General features: G+C 49.3%; 1 protein-coding gene across 4 annotated transcripts; it reads left to right on the top strand.

Annotated features, from left to right (window-relative positions):
- Positions 1 to 819: 819 nt before the first annotated feature.
- Positions 820 to 20,640, top strand: Saxo4 (stabilizer of axonemal microtubules 4). 4 transcript variants are annotated; one of them, XM_076917193.1, is made up of 15 exons: positions 820 to 973; positions 1,557 to 3,505; positions 4,864 to 4,999; positions 5,378 to 5,495; positions 5,764 to 5,917; positions 7,475 to 7,603; positions 8,359 to 8,422; positions 8,739 to 8,851; positions 9,280 to 9,339; positions 9,446 to 9,532; positions 9,750 to 9,863; positions 9,945 to 10,039; positions 11,994 to 12,158; positions 12,525 to 12,603; positions 12,765 to 12,852. In XM_076917193.1, exons 3-14 carry the CDS (start codon positions 4,891 to 4,893, stop codon positions 12,592 to 12,594), a joined length of 1,278 nt encoding a protein of 425 aa, XP_076773308.1. In that variant the 5' UTR covers positions 820 to 973; positions 1,557 to 3,505; positions 4,864 to 4,890; the 3' UTR covers positions 12,595 to 12,603; positions 12,765 to 12,852. The 4 variants fall into 4 exon arrangements, 3 of the variants coding, with proteins under 3 accessions (XP_076773308.1, XP_034376435.1, XP_076773310.1); XR_013105492.1 differs by lacking the exons at positions 820 to 973; positions 1,557 to 3,505; positions 12,765 to 12,852 and adding exons at positions 3,580 to 4,375; positions 17,995 to 18,051; positions 19,096 to 20,640; XM_034520544.2 differs by lacking the exons at positions 820 to 973; positions 1,557 to 3,505 and adding an exon at positions 3,573 to 4,375.
- The last annotated feature ends 1,324 nt before the right edge of the window (positions 20,641 to 21,964 follow it).

Raw genomic sequence — 21,964 nt, 5'->3', positions numbered from 1 at the left:
CCTGCCTGTGAGACTCCAGTTGGCCTCTCCATTTGTAAAATGAGCTTATTAGCAATGATTTCTAATTGCTGGTAAGGCCAGAGTAAAAATTGATGAGATGCAGCAGGGAGAGAACTGAAAGTGTGACTCAGTTGACAAAGTACTTGCCTAGCATACATACACAAAGTCCTGGGTTCAAATCCCCAGCACTGTATAAACCGAGTACTATAGCCCATGCCTGTGATCTCAGCACTTGGAAGGTGGAGACCGCAGAGTCACAAATTCAAGGCCATCAGAGGCTATGTTGCAAAATAAACTTGAAGCCCTGTCTCAAAAGTAAAAACAAGGAGATGATCCCTAGGTTTGTGCCCAGCATGGTGGTAGCAGTTAATGAATAGCAGCAATTATGGGAAGAAAGTGGGATGATGTAGGTCCTGGATTTTCAACCTCGATTGAAAGGATTGGTTGTTAGCATCTCTGTAGACGTGGAGACACTTGGTGAGAGGGCCAAGTTACACAATTTGCTACAAGGAACTTTATCCATGTAGGCATCCCTTAGGCTTCAGCCCCTCATGGGATCCAGGCCTGTCCAGTTTGTTCAGAAGAGTGGCTGTGTAGAGGTACATAGACGAAACAGGCACTAGCCATCGTCCACTCTGCCGACTCATCCAAAGAATCCCAGTTCTAGGAACATCTTCACTTGCAGTTCTGCATTACAGCCATTAGATGTCGCCACACAACAAAAAAACAAGGTCTGCAGCAACCTGGGGCTGCCAGCCCTAAGCGGTGGCCACTTTTGTCAGCTCCAGCAGTCCAAGATTCTCTAAAAGGCCATCTAGAACTTCCCTCCCATATCGCTTCCCCGTACAGGATTCAGCCACACAGAATCGGTTCCAGAACCTAGGCTGAAGACCGCTCACCAGTTGCTGTTCCTTTCCGGGTGGGGCATCCTCTTCCCCTTCTGCCTGTGCAGATCGCCAGACATGGCCATCAGGTATTTCACTTCACCAAAGACCTTGATCCTGTGAGTCAGATATGTCATCTCAGCTTGCAGACACAGAAAGAGGCTCAGAGAAGTCCTACAGAAGGGATTTTGAGCTCAGTCTAGAAGAGAACTCTCTTTCAGCCCATCATCAGACCTTGTCTGAGATCCCGTGGAATTCCTGTCTTTAACTGTTTGGCCCAACCCTTTGCCTAGTGAGCTGGGAGATGGCTCAGTAGGTAAAGCCCTTACCTCACAAGCAGGGAGGCCTGAGTTTGGATACTTAGAACAACACATATAAAGCTATGTGTGAAGGAATGGACTTTTAATTCCAGCCATGGCAGGATGGGAGACAGAGCCAGGCAGATTCCTAGAAGCTCAGGGACCAGATAGCATGACTTATGTGGCAAAGTTTTAGGCCAATGAGAGACTGGGTCTCAAAAATATGTGGAAAGAGCCTACAACAGTTAATGTTCATTGTTAACTTGACAGGACATAGAATTTACTGGAAGATGGGCTACAGGATATGCTTATGGGAGGATTATTTTGTTTCGTTTTGTTTTTTGATACAAGCTTCCCCCACCTCTCTCTGCAGGCCTGGCTGTCCTGGAAATAGATATATAGATAGGGCTTCAAACTTACAGAAGTCTCCCTCCCTCTCTGCCCCTGGATCAACTGATGTGGGAAGATCTATTAAAATTAAGGACGGAACTATTCCCTGACCAGGGAGGGTAACTTGGACCGTATAAAATGGAGAAAGTTACCTGAACAGTAGAATGTATTCACTTGCTGTCTTAGAGGGCATAGGATTTCCTGGAGCTGGAATTACAGATGACTGTGAGTCACCTGAAATGACATTTTCTTCAAGAGCGGAAAGTGCCTTTAACCACTAAGCCACCTTTCCGGGCTCCGCCGTCTGCTTTCTGCTTTCTGGTCTCATTTATGCAATGAGACCAGCTACTTCAGGCTTCTATTACTTTGACTTCTCTGCCATGCTGGACTATACCCTTGGACTGTTAGCTTGAATAAGCCTTTTGTCCCTTAAGTTGCTTTTTTTCAGAGTATTTTTTTCACAGCAACAGGAAAAGAAACTGAGACAGTGCCTTAGTTCATACACTAAGGCTGCTCTCTGACATTCACATGCATACACACACACACACACACACACACACACACACACACACACACATCACCAGTGATGGTTTGAATATGCTTAGCCTAGGGAATGGTACTATTAGGAGGTGTGGCCTTGAAGGAGTAGGTGTGTCACGGTGTGTGTGGGCTTTAAGACCCTCATCCTAGCTGCCTGGAATCCAGCCTTCTCCTATCAGCCTTCAGATGAAGATGTAGAACTCTCAGCTCTGCCTGCACCATGCCTGCCTGGACACTGCCATGCTCCTGCCTTGATGATAATGGACTGAACTTCTGTACCTGTAAGCCAGCCCCAGTTAAGTATTGTCCTTATAAGACTTGCCTTGGTCATGGTGTCTGTTCACAGCAGTAAAACCCTAACTAAGACCCCCATCTCTTTCCAGAGTTTTCTCCTAACTTAGTACATGGCCTTTAATTACTGGTGCTTGGCTAAGCGGTTCATGGCAGCCGTCATTGTCTTCATTTTCCAGGAGGGGCTGTTAAGAGACACATGCCCTGTACCAAGTCTCCTATGTACTCAGAGGCAGAGCTCAGGCTGTGACCTCTACTCCAGAAGGCCTAGAAGAACACAGCTCTCTGCCTTTGCGCTTTGCCCTGAGTGGGCCCCACCAGTCTCAATCTTTTCGTGCTTCATGTATGGAGTACCCATAAGCCTCTTTGTTGGCAAGCTGGAGGCAAGGCTGAGTGCATTCAGCCCTCTGGCCTGGTAGCCCCTGACCTCTGAACAGAGTCATGACTTAGGAGGGGAAGAACCCAGTGGGTCTCAGTTTGTCATGAAGCCCTCCTAGACCATGATAACTTCTGAATCTGGAGTATAATGTGCTCATGATCCCTGGTGCTAGTATGGTTAGTGTGGGATATAGTAGGATTTATTTTATGTGCCTGGCTTATATATGTGCATATGTCCTAGGTAGCACAGCCCCTTTCCCTCAGTGTTCTTTTTCTTATAGGCCACTTGTCCCAGAAGAGAAACTCACATACTTGTGATAGCTAAAGGCTAGAAGTCTACAGGCTGACTGTTAAACCCTGTTGTGTTAAAAATTAAATTATTTAGCTGGGTGGTAGTGGTATTTAGTCCCAAAAACTTGGGAGGCAGAGGCAAGTGACTTTGAGGCCAGCCTGGTCTATAGAGCAAGTTATACAGCTAGGGCCACACAGAGCAATCCTGTTTCAAAAAACCAAACCAAAACATTATTTAAGGTTCTCATTTGGGACACTGTATTTGTGAGTAACCATAATGGTGGAACTGGCAGGTACTGAGCAGAGTTCCTCTCCACCCCTGGAGATCCAACTGTCACAATGTTTACAACACTGAAAACCAACCTGAGGCTTTCACGCTGTTACTGAAGTCTCTGTAGAGCTGGCCAGGAACATTTAGATCACAGCTTGCAAGTAAGTACCAATGTTACCAGTGCTGCCCATTCCTTTCAGCAGGTGTTGAATCTGTACTTTCTGTCAGAAGTCACACACTTAAGACGAGAAGTGATGGGGTAACAAGGAAAGACAGCTCATCAGAGTCAGCAGGCCTGCTTGGAGGCTCGATTTTAACCACTGCCGTGGTTATTGGCCATTTACCAAGAGCCCCCCAAGCTCATGGGGGAGTCTGGGACATTATAAGAGATAATGTGTGTGAAAGGGCTTAGCACAGATTTAGCTGGAGCCGAGCATAGTAAACATTAATTTACCAAGAGGCATAAGAGTAGGATCAGGATCCACCCACCTGGAATCTCAACTGTTTTGTTTCTTTTGGGGGAGGGCAGTGTTTTGTTTCCTTTTTGTGTTTTTTTGAGTTCTCTGGCCAGTCCAGCTCCTTTGCCTATCTAAGCTTCTTGGTCCCCAGCAAAGAGAGGATAATAATAGCTACCTGGAAGAGCCACCAGGAGGATGGGGATAAACGATGTAAAGTATCCACAGTGAGAAGTGGATACTTTGTAAATGGGAGAGATGACAGGATAATCTTTTATTTCACATCAGTTAGACAAGCAACTCTTTGTGGTCTTGTGCAGGCAGCGTGGGCCAGAGCCATGGAGGCAGGGGCAAATTTGTGCTATGCCTGGCCTTCCCTTCCTGGACAGGTCAGCCCCTCAGTGGGCCATGGCTTGAGAAGGACTTCAGAGGCTTGGGACGCTGTTGCTAGGTGCTGGTTGCTAAGCAACACTCTGTTTCTTCTAGTTTGGCCGTCTCCACCTCAGGAGGGCCAGCTTCTCTTGAGCAGCTCCAGCCTCTTGTGGCCTCTGCCGACCTCAGAGCTAGCTGCAGAGGGTAGGTGAGGGTGGGGCCTGCTGTCTAGGGCCACAGGAGAGCACAGTCAACTTCCAGAGGGAGGTGGGTGGGGAAAGAACTGAGTAAGAGATAGGGTTGGGGTGGGGCATGTCTCGCAGGAGAGAAATCTCAGGCAGGCGGTCATCTGGTCATGTACTCTCTAAGAAGCACATATAGGAGGTCAGACCAGAGGACTAGGAGTCAGATACCCCAAGTCTGAATGTCCACTCTGTCCCTTGTTAAGAGCTTCAGTTAATTTCTTGGCATCAAAGTTTCTTGGCTCTAAAATGCAGGCATTGGAGAGCTGGTAAGAGACATGCCAGTGTGAGAATTGAAGATGGTTTTTTGTTTGGCTTGGGATGCAGTCTCCAGAAATGGGAACAGGGGCCTAAGAGGATGACTCGGGTCTATGAGGGGAGACTGACTGTCACTGCTGGGGTTGAAGTCTCGGATCAGGATTCTTAAGGATCTCCTGGGTTTCTTCTCAGGCCCGTGGGGCCCTGCCTCACAGCATCATGATGGGGAAACTCCCTCTTGGGGTTGTCTCTCCTTATGTGAAGATGAGTTCGGGAGGATGTTCTGACCCTCTGAAGTTTTATGCCACCAGCTACTGCACAGCCTATGGTGAGGACTCCTCTATGTGGGTGCTCTCTTCAGGACCCTGGATGGGAAGAGGGACCAGGAGAGGCACACCCTCTAGGTCAATCCTAGCAGAGTGGCTCTATTTTCTGATCCCAAGGGTTCACACTATCAAGCTGGCCTTGTCTGGCAGTGTGTCCTGTCACAGCAGTGTGTCTACCACATGGTTTCTGCGACCCCATGCCATTGGCTCTGTTTTCTGGCATCCTAGTCCTCCAAGGGCCAGGCCTACACAGCTCCATCACCTAGGTTGTTAGGTGTTCCCCTGGCTTAGTGGCCCTGGTGGGTGCTGGCTCTTTTTGGGAAGCTACCCCTCACCCTTCTGATGATCTTTGGTCCTATTTCCTTCTTGCTGCTTGTCAGGTCGAGAGGAGTTCAAGCCCCGCATGGGGAACCATGTAGGCACGGGCTACAAATCCAACTACCGGCCTCTGGTCTCCTACCAACCACACCTGGACACCCTGGACAATCCTGCCATGGGGTACTTTTTCCATTACTCTGTGCCTCCCTCCTCTGCCCTGCTGGATCTTAAATACTAGAGATGTCATTGCCCCAGGCTCCAAAGCAAGGCTGAATGGCTCTGGGTATGCTGCCTAGTTTGGGCCCCAGGGCCAAGAAAGACTCTTGAAACATTTGGGAGAGGGATGGGAGAGATGGAAGCTTCTGGGAATAAGTAATGCAGCCCTCAGCCCCAGAACAAAGAAGGTGGCCTCTGGAGGTCCCATCTCTTTGTTCCTCTCACTCCTTAGGGAACAAATCCGTGACACTTCCAAGTCTGTGACCAGTCAGAGCTACTCTCCCCTAGAAGTGCCTGATGGCAAGCAACCCCTGCCCTGGAACCTGCACCAGACAAACTCCGGCTATGGGCGAGAGAAGCTCAACACTGGACCACTTTCCAAGGAGGTCAGTGCTGGGCCCATGCTAGAAAGGAGTGAGCCCCAGGATGTGTGCAGGAAGACAGGATGGGTTCCTTCTAGCAAGCGGGAATAGCATCCCCACCCATTGCACAGAGATGAGAAGACGTAGCATGGGAGAGCCAAAGTGTAGAGTGAGGGGCCAGTCCCCACTGTGGTCCTATCTTCATCCCCGCTATTCTGTCATGCCCCTCTTCCTGTCTCCACCCTCACCCCTACTCCATCCTCACAGATACCAGGATCCTAGTCATACAATCAAACCCTTTGCCACCACCTTCACTGCCTTGAGGTCACTGTCACAGTCACCCTGACCTCTTCGTTTCTGTCATCATTATTACCACCATTCAAATCACCACCATGGTCATGAGGACGGTAGCTGTTCATCCAAGCAATCTACTCTGAATATGTTTTTAAATCTGGAGGGAGTGTGCTCAGTGGGTAACATGCTGGCTGAACATTCCTGAGGCTCTGAGTTCCATCCCCCAGTGCTTCACGAATCAGGCATAGTGGTCTATGTGTAATCCCAGCACTGGGGAGAGGGAAGCAGCAAGATAAAAAGTTCAAAGTTATCCTTAGCTACACGTCGAGTTTAAGGCCAGCCTGGGCCACATGAGATCCAATCTCAATTTAAATAATGACAATGATGATAGCAGGAGATGTGGTTCAAAGGTTAAGAGTGTTTGCTGCTCTTCCAGAGGATGTGAGTTCAGTCCCTGGAACTCCAGATCCTGGGCATCTGATGCCCTCATCTGGTCTTTGTAAGCACCTATCTACACATAGCATAGGCAAGCTCAGATACTTAAGATACTAACATCTTTTTTCTGCATTTTTGGTTTCTTTCTTTCTTCCTTCCTTTCTTTCTCTCTCTCTTTCTTTATCTCTCTCTCTCTCTCTCTCTCTTTCTTTCTTTTTGAGACAGGGTTTCTCTGTGTCGTCCTGTCTGTCCATGAAGTAGCTATACAGCTATGTAGACTAGGCTGGCCTTGAACTCACAGAGGTCTGCCTGCTTCTGTCTCTCAAGTGCTGGGACTAAAGGTGTGTGCCAGCACAGCCTGGCTAATAATTCTTTTTAAATAAAAAATAAAATTTAAAAATGTGGAAGGGCTGAGAGCAGAGGGAAAGAAAGTATGAGAGAAGGAGGGATGGAGCAGAAGCCCAAAGGCTGGAAAAGAAGTTAACATAAAAACACTGGGCAGGGTTCAAGACACTACCATTCCTCTAGCCACAGCTACCTAAGGGATGTGTGTTCCAAGCAGTGTCAGCTATGAGTTCAAAGGCCCTGGGGCAGGAGTTTCTGATTGAGGGGCCCAGCAAGGGGTTAAGTGCCTGCAGCACTGAGGACCCAAAGTCCCCAAGGACTGCTGTCAGGGTATGAGAGTCCCTGTGAGCAAGGTGTTGCAAACTGTGATACAGGAGGGGCCCCGCTAATGTCACTGTAACAGCCACACGGACTGCTGCGAAGGTCCGCTGTAGGTGTGGAGGATGGAATGTGACTGGCCCTCGCTTGCTCTCCTGCCAGGATGGTTACATGTTTTCTCTCCTCCAGGTCAGGAAGGTCCACTTCGACACCCAGGACCACGGGCCTCAGACAATCACCGGACTGGAACCCAAGGAGGTTCCCCTGATCCACCAGCAGCAGGGCAAGGGCTCTACGGAGTGGGAGAACTCTCACTATGTAAGTGAATTATCTGCTAGGGCTGAGGAGGGGGCACACCCACCACCTCCTCCTGCAGAGGTTGGTGATTGCTCTCTCAGGGGCTACTGCATACGGACTCAGACCCTGAAACAATGCAGAGAGCAAGGCATTTTCTTTTTTCTTTTCTCTTTCTTTCTTTTTTTCTTTCTTCCCTTCTTCCTTCCTTCTTTTCTTCCTTCCTTCCTTCCTTCCTTCTAAAGATTTTATTTTATTATTTATATGAGTACACTGTTGCTGTCTTCAGACACTCCAAAAGAGGACATCGGATCGATCCTATTACAGATGGTTGTGAGCCACCATGTGGTTGCTGGGAATTGAACTCGGGACTTCTGGAAGAGCAGTCAGTGCTCTTAACCGCTGAGCTATCTCTCCGAGCAAGGCATTTCCAATTTGATAGTTCTCAAACTGCATCAAAGTGGCCGCCACACTATGCCCTGTCCCATGACCAAGCTGATATGTTTTTTTTCTATTAATTTACCTTCTTCATTGTGAACCCCTCACTTTTGTCTGGGTTCCTCAGGGTCATTTCCAGGAACTCAGTGTGCTGTGTGATTTGGAATTATCATGAAGGCATTTGGAGAGACTGCCATGCCTCATCAGGCATCTTGGATGCCTGTTGGGGTGCTCTGATAGTCTCCTCCTAGCACACATCCAAAGGGCTACCACCACCACACAGAATGCCTACGCTCCACCCCGGCCCACTGCATTCTATTGTTCTGCCTTATATGTTCCAGGGCCCACGTTTCATGACTTCTGAGTACAATTCCAAGTATATCAAGGAGTCTCCGAACCACCCAGGTAGGCCCTCCCAATTTCACCTCCCTTCTCCAGCCCCTAGGAGACTCCAGGGCTGGAGCTGGTGCAGTTCTCAGAAGCTACCATGGGAAGAAAGGAGGATTTACAACTGGGTGGCTTGAGGGAGTTGTGTCCCTGGGCTGATTTCAGTGCTCTGTCCTGCTGTTGTAGCAGGGTCACTTGGGTCTGAGTGCAGATACTTCTGCCTGTCAGTCCCTATCCTTCCTTCTGCTTTCCTTGCCTGGCCCCTGGAGTCCATTCCTCTCCTGTGGGACACTGAAGTGGTCCCACGAAGCACAGAGGGCTGTGGCTTTTGCAGATCTCTTGCTTAAGAAGACAATTGGTTCCAAAGAAGAGACTGGCTTCACAGAAGAGTCTACCAAGAATCCCATTGTCTTCCAGCCACCCTCACAGGCATTTCCTGGGGACCCTGTAAGTGTGGGCTCAGGACCATCAACATTCTCAAGACTAGGGAGAGAGGGGTGGGGTTCTGTAGTTACTTTTAAAGCTTTGGACACAAAGCCTTCCAGTCAAGTATGGAATGAAAGGGCAAGAGAACACCACTGCTGTGCTTAAGAGTCCCACTTTATAGATGACAATATTGAGGTCCAAGTAGGTGAAGGGCCAAGGCCAAGGATGCTCAAGGCTCAGATGGGAAACTTCCCTATTGGCTCCCATTCTGGACCAGGGGTTTGTCATTCCACCCAAACTCTACCTATTCCTCCGTTACCCCAGTCACATCTGTCAGTATAGAACCCTTCTGCACACTTAACACAGTGGAGACTGGATTAAGTGGGTGTGGAAGCCACTGAGGGGAAAGGGAGGCTAGGCTGATTTTTCCACTGTGCATCCCTCTCCAGGTCCTCCATCCAGGACGGAGCATCACCAAGTCAGACTACCTCCCTATAAGTCACCCTCAGGTAAGCTGTGTGCTGCTGGGGGCAGGCCAGGGCCACCTATGGGAACAGTTGTACATGGTTTGGAATTGTGAAGGAGTGGTACCCACAACTTCTTTGCTCCCTCCAGGGAAGTGACTTCCTCCCTGTGCTGGCCAGAGGCTCTGATCGGGACACTGGATACAGCCGAGTGAATGAAAGGCCCTTGAACCCCAGAGTGAGTGGCAGAGGCCCAGCAGGGAAGAAGGAGAAGAGGCAGAGATAGATGAAGGGTGTTGCAGATGGAGCATAAAGCTGGGGCCTGGGATGAAGCTCTGCGCTTTGAAGCAAGGGATAATTTGGCCAGGGGTGGGAGGGCCTCTCTCTGTCCTTTCTCCATCATATGACCTCAGCCAGCCTCACAGCCTCTCGACCTGCAACTCTGCTCCTTACAGATGCCTACTCCAAGCGCACAGCCTGCCAGCATGAGCCACAGGGCCTACCAGCCTCCCCAGCGGATGCAACAGACAAATGTTGCCCTGCTTGGCAGGGAGTCTGTGGGGAACAAGGTAAGGCTGCTGCATCCGTCCCAGTCCCTAACTATGCTCCTGAGTCCTGACCTTTCATCCCCCTGTCCTCATCTTGTGCAGGAGCCCACAGGGTTCACTCTTAACAACCCCAGCTACGTTCGGAGTTCCTATGAACAGGACAGAGATCAACGGTACCTGACCACCTACAACCAAGGGTGAGGCTCCCTTCCTGGCTGAAAGCTGAGACCCATTTGACTGACTGAAAACTGAGACAGAGCAAGTAATGAGGATACAAGCTCTGGGAGGAAAACCTCCCAGTGAATTCTTCCAGACACAGACTGTCAGCTGAGTATCATGTGCTGCCCCTTCACTGGGAGAACAGACTTCAGGGGGCATGTGGAAGTTGCATGGAAGGGAAAGCAGACGGTGATGGGGTGTTATGAGGCCAGCTGTCCTGTGGCAGACACGCTAGACAACAGTGTAAGGCACACAGCTCTGATCTGAGTCAGCCTGAGGGTCACACCCCAGGCCCATTAGTCACTGGTTAAAAAGCTGTTCCCAAGGTGACATAAAGGTTCATGGAGGCTCCTTGCTCAGGAGTAACAGATTCTGGCAGCTCAAGGGGAGCTCTCACAAGACAGGCAGAGCGGGGCCAGGCTGGTGAGCTTGGGAAGGGTAGATGAATGTGGAGTTCTGCAGCAGCAAAACCATCAGTTTTTAAGGTACTGCATCCATCACATGCCAGGTGGGCTCAGTGCTCCCTCAGCAGGTAAGCTATGGGCCATATCTGAGGCCTGGAGGAGGGCTTCTGGCAGGAGGTAGCCCAAGAGCCACAGAGACAGCTTCTGAAACCAGGGCTGGGTGGGAAGGGCATGTAGGAGCAGCAGAGAGGATGTGTAATACCTTTGTTTTTTGTTTTTTTTTTGTTTTTTGTTTTTTTTAATTTATTTTGAGACAGTCTTGCTGGCCTGGAACTTTCTCTGTAGATTAGACTGGCCTAGAGCTTGTGGCAAAAGCTCCTTTCGTTTCTGCCTCCCAAGTGCTGAGATTACATGTGAATTAGCCCACTCCAACAGGAAGTGGATTTGGGGTGAGGGGGACAGAATCCTAGAGCTGGAAAGCCAGGCTCCCTCCCAGCATACTTCTGATCTGTCCACACACACACACACCACCTCCAATCCTGAGTATTCCACCTTCCTCTGGCTTGTCAGTCTTCCCTCCTCCTACCCAGTTCTAAGGCATTCCTGCTTTTCACTGAATCCTGCCTGACTGAGGGCAGACACTGACTTAGGCCCTGGAGGACAAGTCTTGGGTTCACATCAGGTGTGGAGAGAGGGAGAGGAGGAGCAGGAGAGCTGGGACCAGGGTGTTGATGTAAGAAGATGGCATTGGAGTCAAGACTTCAGAGTGTGTGGCTGAGGACCAGCCAGCCATAGACGGTGGCTTCTGGGCCACACTCTTAGGGCTTAGCTGGGGAACTCAGTAACTGCTCTCTTTCCACAAGGGTAATAGAGGAGCATCCTGGGTGTTGGCAGACAAAATCTCTCTCTCTTTAAGTGACTGCTCCCCTTTTGAGGTCCCAGTAGACCCTCCTCAAACCATAGGCTTTCTGCAGGTCCTTACCCTGCTCACACACCCTGCCTCCATTACCTGTGAGACATTTCTGCAGTTCTCAGACACCCTGCTTCTTGCTGGAGATCCTGAAACCCCCAGGGGTTGTAATCACTGATTTCCAAATGAACCTATAGGCATCCTGTTGTTCTGTCTTCATAAGCCAGAATGGCTTATTTTGTGTCTCAGAACCCGGCCTAAGGCTCAGTTCTTTAAGTGGATGGAAGGGAAATCAGAGGCTTAGAGGAGACTGATAGAGCAGGGCTCTTATCTGGGTGCTGGCAGGGCCACAGGTGGGAACACCACAGACCCTGTCTTTTGCTCGCCATACCATCTCAGCTTTGGAGTTGGGTAGAGGCACTCAGCTCCAGGAACAGGGACAGGCTTCCTGAGTGAGTGTCCTAGGTGGACAGGGGCTCAGGTGTGACAGACAGAGGAGACACATGGGCAGAGGTGAGGAGACTGAAGAGCTCCGAGGCCCAAGATTATTGGTAGCCAAGGGAGGGATGAGCCTCAGAAAGGGATGAGCTGTAGCTAAGGGCCTTTGTACCATACTAGGTACTTTGAGAACATCCCCAAGGGACTGGATCGAGAAGGCTGGACTCGAGGTGGCATCCAGCCCCAGAAAGCAGGAGCCTATGCCCTCAGTGAACCGGTTACTCACATGGACTCCACCCCAAATCCCGCGGAGACCCTGAGGCACCTGCATCCCCATGTGGGAAGGTAGCATGCCCCCTCAGCTCTGCCCCTGCCACTCCTCCCTCACTTTATAGCCCTCCTACCTGGCCAGATTCATTCCCTCAGCCTTATCCTTTCACTGCATGCCTTACCTCCACCATGGTGACAGGGACTGTGGGGAATGGATTTAAAGATGAATGAGCTGTGGGCCCATCCTTCTTGCGACTCCTGCTCAGTTCTTCAAAACCTCCACTTGGACAGTAAAGGCTCCAGTTGGCAGACAGAGAATGTCTGTGGCTTGGCTGTCCTTGTGTGGGCCTGGCTAGCTCTTGAGATCTGGGGGAGGGAGGTAGAGGAAAGAGGCCCAGGCCTGGTCACCCCTCCTTCTATCAGTTTTCTTTCTTCCTGCAGAACCTTGACTTCAGTTGACCCCTTCTATCGAGACACGCCTCATAGCAGCCGCTACCCAGCTTCCAGCTGAGTCTGAGGGGTAAGAGGCCAGGACGACCTCCTGCACCCATTCCCTTCCCAAGCCCTGGGTTAAGTAAGGCTTGAGGGATGGGAGTCAGGAGGCCTTTTGTTTCCGCTGAAGAGTGTTCAGAGCTACCCCAGGGCTCTCCCTCAGATCTTATCTTTGTCCCTTCCTCCCAGGTTTGCCATGATGGGACAAGGTCCTTCCCTTACGCTCCCCAAGATTCCCTCGGTTACTTTACTAAGGAAATAAAGAACACTGAACCAGCACAGTATTCAGTCCATGTTGGGCAGGGTGGTGCTGGGGAAGGGTTGGGCTAGAGTGTGTCTAGGTAGAGGGTTCAGGGCCAGAACTCAGAGCATCTGTATCACAGCAGCTCAGCCGACAAGGTCCGTCACACTGTTTCCTGCCCTGTTGAGATATGCCCCTCAGCTTGTGCTGTCTGGGATAGTAATCAGTTAGGTCAGGCTGGAGGTTTCATACAAATGGGAGCGTGGATTAAAGCAAGACTTTTGGGTCCCACTGATAGCCTCAAAAGAGCGAGATCTATAGGGATAGGCCAGGGAGAATGCCAGAGACTTGGGGGAGCGGGATCTGTGAGAGATGGGCAGGCTAGACACCAGCACAGGATAGAGGCCTGATGACAAGGCTGGCTTTCCCTCCACCCAAGCAGCCAGAGGAAGACAACATCTTTTGTGAGAATGCGAACAAGTTGTCGGTTAGAGGGATGCCTCACTGAGCACAGTGCCCAGCGAGCAACTGTGTGGGAAGATGGGGTAGCTGGGCACTGCTGCTTCTCATCTGCAAGGCAAAATGTAGCCTGGCTCTCCTCACCTGCTGTCACTCAGCTAGGTATTTGTTCTGTGCACAACTGTGCAGCTGTATATGTGGCTCTATTAGCAACAGCCCCTTATTTTATACCTCAGGAGCCTACTTCCTAATGAAGCATGTGAACTGCTAGGGCTCCCAGAGGGCAGCCAGATGGCAGAGCTGACCTTGGGGATGTACCCTCAAAGTTGAGCCTGGTGATGAAGTTATAACAAGACACTGTTTGGACCCAGGCTTGTCTGTGGGTTACTGACTCACATCTAATGCTTGAGGCCATAGACCAGCATGTCCTCACACACAACTATCTACTACCCCTGTGTCCATTTGTACTTCTCAGTTGGTGTCCATGTTGCAGTTTTGCTGGCCCTGGAATGCAGTTGTACGTGGTAAAGTCCTGTGTAGTAGGCCTGGGGGCTGTCCACAGCCTGGCAGGGGCTCCATGTGGGCTGTGGGAGGCTCCAGCTGGTCCCAGGGTTGGAGGAGGGGAGTCAGGGACACAGAGTCTCTAGGCTCTAAACCCAATCAGATGCAAGGCCCAGTGACAGCCTCACAGGCTGTGCGTGGGGACCTGCTGGTCCATGGCCTCCAACATTAGGGATGAGTCACCAAACCAGAAACCGACCTGGATCCCAAAAATGTCATGTTATAACTTCGTAGTGGGCTGAGGGCATCCACACAGTTACTAGTCCTTCCCTGCTAACACACACACACACACACACACACACACACACGGGGGAGGAGAGAGATAGCACAAAACAATATCACATGAAGGCAGTTAAAAAGGACACAGAGCCCTGAAGACACCCATACACAAACACAGGGCACATTTGTGCTAACAAAATATAACCTTAGTTACATACTTGGGCACAATAGCACATATTTGGGGAGCACTAGAAAAGCAGAAAAAGGAGGATCAGGAACTTAAAAACCATCCTCAGCTACATGGGCCAGCCTGGACTACATGAGACTTTGTTTCAAGAAAACTAGAAAGCAAGAAAGCAAGAAGGAAGGAAGGAAGGAAGGAAGGAAGGAAGGAACAAAGAAACAAAGAAGGAAGGAAGCAATAACATGAACACACCTGGAACACAAGAAGAACATGTACACAATACATGGATGTTCACATGAGCATCTAAGATACTCATACATGTAGATACATGCACATGTAGACATGGGGATGAACAAAGACACAGATACACAGACACATGAAAATAGTTGTATAAGGGTGTATAAGGATCAGGGGAGATGGCTCAGCCTGTAAAGTGTGTGTTGAAAGTAAGCATGAAAACTTGAGTTTGGATCGCCAATACCCATGGACAAAAGCTGGGCATGGTAGTACGTGTCTTTGATCTTAGTTCTGGGAAAGGAGAGACAGGAGATCTCAGGAGCTCCTGGAGATAGTCTGGCTGAATTCATGAGCTTCTAAGTCACTAAACAATGACTCTACCTTAAAAAATAAGTTGGAAAACAATTGAAGACTTTCAAGGTAAAACTCTAGTACACGCACACCACGTATACACACACACACACACACACACATACCATGCAGCACATCACATACATATACACAGACATACACACAAATGGATGTGTATATAACAACTTGTATAGCAAGCACACACACACACACCACACATATGTGCACACACACCACACATCACACACACACATACACACAAATGGATGTGTATATAACAACTTGCATAGTAAACACACACACACCCACAGGGACACATACACGCACATGTGCACACGTCCACATACATGCACACACCCACATACATTCACCACCCCGAGCCCCATTTCATTTCTTGAGTGTTTTCCCATGAGACTCACTTCACAGCTCACATTTCTCACCTGTCCAGTCTCTCTACCTGGCCCCAACAGGGGACCTGGTGTCTGTGTCACAGACACTGGAGTCTGATAACACCCTTTTTCCATTGTGTCTCCTTACTCTGTTCCCTGCACACCAGTTTTCAGAACATGTGTGGGGGGTTGCCCAGTGATTCTTGATCAGGGGCTGTGGACTCTGTCGCTGAGGAGGGGGGAGGAAGTTCTGTTTGCTCCTTGGATTTCTGTTCCTACCTACAGTGGGGGCTACGCCTGCCTCCAGGTAGATGATCCATGGGTCCTAGTTTGGGTCCTCTGCCCCAGCCCAAGGAATAGTGTGAGGACAAGATAGCTCAGGACCCTGGGGGCAGGAAGAGTGCCTAGAAAGGTCAAGGCTGAGCCATGGTGATGGTTGGAGGGTCTCTGCTTGGTAGACCCGAGAAGTCTCAGGTCACACAGCCATAAGAGATGTGAGTTAAGCCTGTTGGTAAGGGGTAGAGTTGGGACCCTTCAATGGCAGCTATGGCCCAGAGGGAAGACTCAACCCCAAGCCAAGCTTGCTTCCTTGGAGACCTTTGCAGTGGGCCTAAAGGGAGCCGAAGTATAGGAGGATAGTGGGGGATGGGTTGAGCCTGGGCCATGGCTATGGAGAAAGGGCCTTCTATAGGTATGCCCTGCAGAAGACAGGCTGCTCAGATCTGAAGACTGTGCTCATGGGCCCTCTATATTCACCTCCTGGCTGACAAGCCTCAACAAGGGCACACACAGCATCTCTCTTGTTCACAGTTGGTCCACCAGAGCCCAGCACAGTACTGTCCAGAATGTCTAGAAGAACATGATAAATATAGGTAGATGGATAGATGGGTGGGTGGGTGGATGGACAGGTAAATGAATGGGTGGGATAATACTGTGTGCCTAGGGAAGTACCTGACGTGGGTTTCTGGGTGTCCCCTGCCCTAACAACAAACATGGTGTTGGTCAGCAGGCATCTTGCATCTGTGTAGCAGACAGCTGAGGCTCTGTGGTGCAGCCTCCTGCCTCGCCACCTTGTGTGGCCCTCAGGACAGCTGCTGTGTTCTTTTTAGTTGCACTACCCCTTCAACCTCCTCTTACCTTCAGCCAACCTCTGACCCTAGTAGCTTTCCTATTGGGGTGAAGGGACCCTAGATTCCAACTTGGTGGGTGAGCATTCAGTCTGTACAGCCTGGCAGGGAGGCTGCCCCTCAGCAGGTCTGGGGCCCTCACTGGTTCCCAGGGTCACACTCTGCCAGACCTTTGTGGCAGCTGACTACCAGAATGCTTCCTTCCTCAAGCTGCAGATATCTTAGAAAAGGTTCTAGGAGTGCCATTGCTCCTGATTAACCTTTATTAAGCTCCCACAGCTTGCCAGGTGTGGAGAATATTCTGGGGGCTTTCCCCTCTGCAGCTAGAGCACAGAGCGTCTCCCTGTGGGGGCATGTTGAGGACACATGTAGGCAGGATGGTGACGGCATTGGGGTGGGGGTGCAGTGCAGGGCAGAGAGGGAGTGAAGTTGGGTCAGGCTGAACCTTTGACGCACAGGGACATGTGTGAGGCTGCTGCTTGTCTTAGCAGTATGGCAGCTGATGTTGACAGGTACCATCTGGCCTGGAGCACGTGATGACACAGAACCAACAGCTCATGGGCTTGACAGCTGGCCAGCTGGGAAAACAAGGCTCTCAGGAGAGTGATGGGGTGGAGGGTGTTGTTTAAAGGCATCTGTCTGTGAGAACTGGAGGCCCTGGGTGGGTTGGGGGCTGAGGATGGTGGGCATGATACACACAGGCAGATGGAGTACATAAAACTTCTCTGATTTCTTCTCTGGCCATCTGGAGAGCCACCCATTCACCAGGAACTGTTCCCCAAACAACCACACAAGCAGAAGGGAGGAATGCGATCAGGGGCCACCCACTGGGGGGTTTCTTTTAAAGGGTCAGGGTACTCCTGGCTTCCTGCAGGTGCTGCTCCAAACAGATCTGCCAAGAGAAGTCTTTAAAGGACACATGTTCTTCGCCAACTTCCCAAAGACCTTTGGGATAACCAAGTCAACTTGAGCCAGAGAGAAGAAACCACCTGCTCAAAGTCATGTCGCTTAGTGAACACATACTCTCTCTGGCCCTTGTTATCAGATTACTTAATTAGGTGGGGACCTGTGATGGGTAGGAGCATAGAGGCTTCTCATTTGCAACTAGTGACAGTAAGGAGATTTATTTTCTGCTAAAGGGAGTGGATGTGAGTGTGTTTGAGTGAGTGAGGTGTTTGTGTGTGTTTGGGTGAGGTCCTAGGGAAACAGCCAAGTCAGAGAGGCATCTGCCCATTCAACCTAAGCTTGAATGATGCCCAGCTGTTTTCAAGGAAGACACTGGGAGCTCCAGTCAATGTCCAGTGAGAGTGTGTAGACCCTAGGCATGCAGTCTTACTACAGAGTCCTTTCCCAATGGGTCCTGGCATGGTAGGCAGGAGACTCATACCAACAACCCAGGGCAAATCCTGGGACCCCAGAAGCAGGAGCTGGTAGTCCAGGGCTCCTTGACTCACAGAGGAAGGTAGAAGTAGGGGGAGGAATGGGTGGGGGCGGCTCATGTGTAAGAGCAACCTGACTCTCAAAGTTCCTTGAAAGATACAGAAACTGATTTGATGACATTTTATTTTTCATTTTAAAATTATACTTTATTCATTTATTTTGTGTGTGGGGGTAGGAGGAGGTGAGTATGAATGTGCCATAGCTCTCCTAGGTCAGAGGACAACTTGAAGGAGTTGATTCTTCTTTCTACCATTTGGATCCAATACAGGTAGGTCATCAAGCTTGGCTGCAGGTACACTTACTCTCTGAACCATCCTGCAGGTTTGAATAGTCTATTTTATTATTATTTCTGAGGGGGCAGAGTCCTACTGTTTAGTCCAGGATGTGTCAAACCTATGACAGTCTATCAAGTGCTTCTATCAAGTGCTGGGATTACAGACAGCCATGACACTTCAAATGCAGAACACTCTGAATGTGCAAACCCCTTTCTTCCCACCACAGAAACAAATAAACATAACTAAAACATTTTAGTGGTTTGGACTCTCACATAATCCTCAGGTGCACACCAGGACCAGGCTTAGCAGCACACAGTCATCACCTGTGGTGATGATGTGCATCCTCTCTTCTGCATACAGCCATGGTGGGTACTCCCATCCATCAGCCAGGATTCTGTTTGTCTACTCTCACCTCAGATTCAAAATCCACGTGGTACTTACTGGGGGAGACTCTGGGACACACAGGTCACATGCCTGTGTTCAGTTTTCAAAGTATGCTGTGTGTCCTGGATGTCTATTGCTGTGATAAAACTCTAGGACCAAAATCAACTTGGGAGGAAAGGTTTTTCTTTGTCCTCTCCTCTTCCTTTTCTTCTCTTCTTCCTCTCTTCTTCCTCCTCATTCCTCTTCCTCTTCTCCCTCCTCTTTCTACTTCTCTTCTTCCTTCTCTTCCTCCTCTCCTTCCTCCTCCTTCCAGCTTGTAGTTCATCATCCAGTGAAGTCAGGGAAGGATCTTAAGGCAGAGACCTGGAGGAGGTGGAAATTGGAGCAGGGGCCACGGAGGAATGCTCATTGTTGGCTTGTTCCTCATGGCTTGCTAAACCTTCTTTCTTATGACAATCAGCACTCACAGCGAGCTGGGTTCTCCTACATCATCAATCAAGAAAATTCACCTCAGTCTTTCTCACAGGCCATTCTGGTGGGGGCATTTTCTCACTAGAGGTTACCTCTTTTAAAAGTAGCTGTAGCTTGTGTCAAGTTGACATAAACTAGCCAATACACTGAGAAACTGAGTTTCAAGTGTTTTCGACTTCTAGAGTCCGGATGGGGATGAAGTGATTGCAAGGCCAGTGGGATTCTTCAATATAAGAAGAGACCTCAGAAGCAGTGAGGCCCTGAAGAATTCAAGGACCACTTACATATGGGCTGCCATCACTAACAAAGGGATGGACATTTGTGATGCCTTCTATGGGCCTGGAACAGCACCCAGCAGCTGGTGTGGGACTGGAAAGATCTGGGAGACACAGAAAGACATACACATAGTGTCTCACCTGACTATAGGCTCTTACACAGACAGGCATAAGGTGGGTACAATTTCAAAGGATCCTCAGGCTAAAAGCTGTATCCTTCGCTGGGCTCAATGGTGTATGTATCTACAGATAACATAGTAAGACCCTATTTGTTGTTTAATTAAACCTGGCATGGTGGTACATATCTGTAATCCCAGCATTTGAAAAGAGTGAGGAGAATCAGGAGTTCAAGGCTAGCCTGAGCTACAAGAGACCTTGTTTCAGAACAAAGCAAAACAAACAAAAATGTATCTTGGGGACCAGAAGATATATAGCTCAGTGGTAGGACATGTTCATGCATCAGGCACTATGTTTAACCTCCAACATCAAAAGAAAAAAGAATGCATCACCATGCCGCCAGCTTACCTGGAACTTGAGGAGGCCAGAGAGGGCATGTACCTCCTTGGAACTGGAGTTACAGATGGTTGTTGGCTGCCTTGTGGGTGCTGAGAGCCCAGTCTGGGGCTTCTGCAATTCAGAGTCTCACTGTGTAACTGAGGGTGTAGCTCAGTTGATAAAGCACTTGCCTAATTTGCAGAAAGCCATGCGTTTGATTCCCAGCACTACTAAATTGGCACTGGTGACACATGCCTGTAACCCCAGCACCTGGAAGATAGCCACAGGAGTGTCAGAAGTTCAAGGCCATCCATATAATGAGTTCAAAGCCAGCCTGGAATATAGTACATGAACACCCCCCCCCCCCAATTGTGTGTGTGTGTGGGAGGGACAAGAAGAGGAGAGGGAGAGAGAGACTTGATTTCTCAGTGGCTAGACTTAGCAAAGATTATCAGTCTAGTTATTTCCAGTCAATTTCCAGTGAATGAATCTATCCTTAAGGTCTAAAATCCAGTAAGGTCAGGATTTCTGTCTTCATGGCATTTCCTTCTCCCTAGGGAGTAGACTGCCTTCCACACAGCTTGTGAGTGGAGAGACATTCCTTTTCACATGTTTTTATTTTGGCTTTTAAAAACCTTTTATAAAAATGGCATGGTGGTACATGCCTTTAATCTCAGGACTTGGGATGCAGAGGTAGGTAGATGTGTATGATTTTGAGACCAGTCTTGTCTACATAGCAAGTTCCAGGCCAGTCTGGGCTACATAGTGAGATTCTGTCTCAAAGAACGAAAATAAATAAATAAAATAAAAGTTATTATTGGGGCTGAATTGCAGATGACACAGACTGTGTTTTCAGCATCCACAAGGCAGCTCACAACTATCTGTAACGCCAGTTCCAGTGGATCTGATGCCTGATCGCTGGTGTCCTCCAGTACCAGGTAAGCTGGTAGTGTACATAGCATACATGCATACATACAGGCAAAACACTCCTACATATAAAATAAACATAAATCTTTATAAAAATGATTAGTGAATTATATGCATCTGCATGGTGTGTGTGTGTGTGTGTGTGTTTGTGTGTGGTGTATCACAGCATGTGGAGGTCAGAGAACAGTATTGTAGAGTCAATTGTTCTTTTTTTAAAAAACCTGTTGAGCCATTTTCTTGGCCCAGTATGGGCTTTCTTGAGACAGAGTTTCATGTATATCGATCAGGCTAGCCTCAAACTTGTTATGTAACTGAGGCTGGCCTTAACTCCTGATCCTTCTGCCTCCTCCTCTCAAATGATGGGATGGCAGGCGAGTGCCACAGCATCTGGCTGAGTGTTGTCTCTCTGTTCTTCATCATGATCCACCCTCCTCTAACTGCCCCCATGACCTGACCCGTGGTTTCTAGGGCCACAGAAACACTCCTGCAGCTGGCTTACGACCTCAACTGTTTAGCCTGCCATCTGTGCCTTGGCACACCCATACCCATGGCATCTGTGAGACCCAGGCTTCTTTCCTTCTCTCTCATTTGCAGGTCTAGCCTGGATATTCTTTTGGGTAGAATCTTGGCTTCCGTAATGCTGCATGCTGTCTCTCTCCAGGGCTTATGGGCATCAGCTGTCTGCTTTTCAAGTTCAAAGACAGGCTTTTGGACCTACAAAAATTCTTTTTCTCTTTCCAACCCTGGCTGTTGTAAGACTCTGTAGTCTAGGCTCTGGATTTCAAAGCCCTTTTTGCAACTCTGAGCTGAGGATTTGCCTCTTTGTTCTGTTGCTCTGGAGAGCAGTAGGCTGGGAGGCTAGTTCAGCTTGTGAGAGGAGGGGAATGGATGAGGGAAGTGTCTTCTGAGGAACAGCTGATCCTGAGTTAATGCCTCTCTTGACCAGCCACCCAGCCCTGAGCTTTGTGTAGATCCCCAGGGCAGTGTGGCTCTGCCCATTGTAGACTTGACACTGGAGGCTAGAAAAAGGACAGCACACTTTAGAAAGTGCCAGAGATCGGGTTGGTAGATAGCTAAGCAGGTAAGAGCTTGCTGATCAAGCATGAGGTTCTGAGTTCAAACCCTAGAATTAGGGGCTGGGCAGATAGTCCAGTGGTTAGAGCACTTGCCTTGAAAACATCAGAACTGGAGAGTTTGGATTTCCAGAATTTAGATAATTGCTGAGTGGGGCTAGTAGTTACTCCCTGTAATTCTAGCCTCAGAAGGCAGAGACACAGGATCCCTAGAAGAAGCTCTGGGCTTGTGTGAGAGAGACCTTGCCTCATTGAATAAAGAGCAAGGATGATTCCCAACA

Source organism: Arvicanthis niloticus, chromosome 1 (assembly GCF_011762505.2).
Source record: "Arvicanthis niloticus isolate mArvNil1 chromosome 1, mArvNil1.pat.X, whole genome shotgun sequence".
In the NCBI taxonomy this organism is placed as follows: Eukaryota; Metazoa; Chordata; class Mammalia; order Rodentia; family Muridae; genus Arvicanthis; species Arvicanthis niloticus.
The sequence above is the reverse complement of the archived record's forward strand: the minus strand, read 5'-3'. Positions and strand labels throughout refer to the sequence as shown.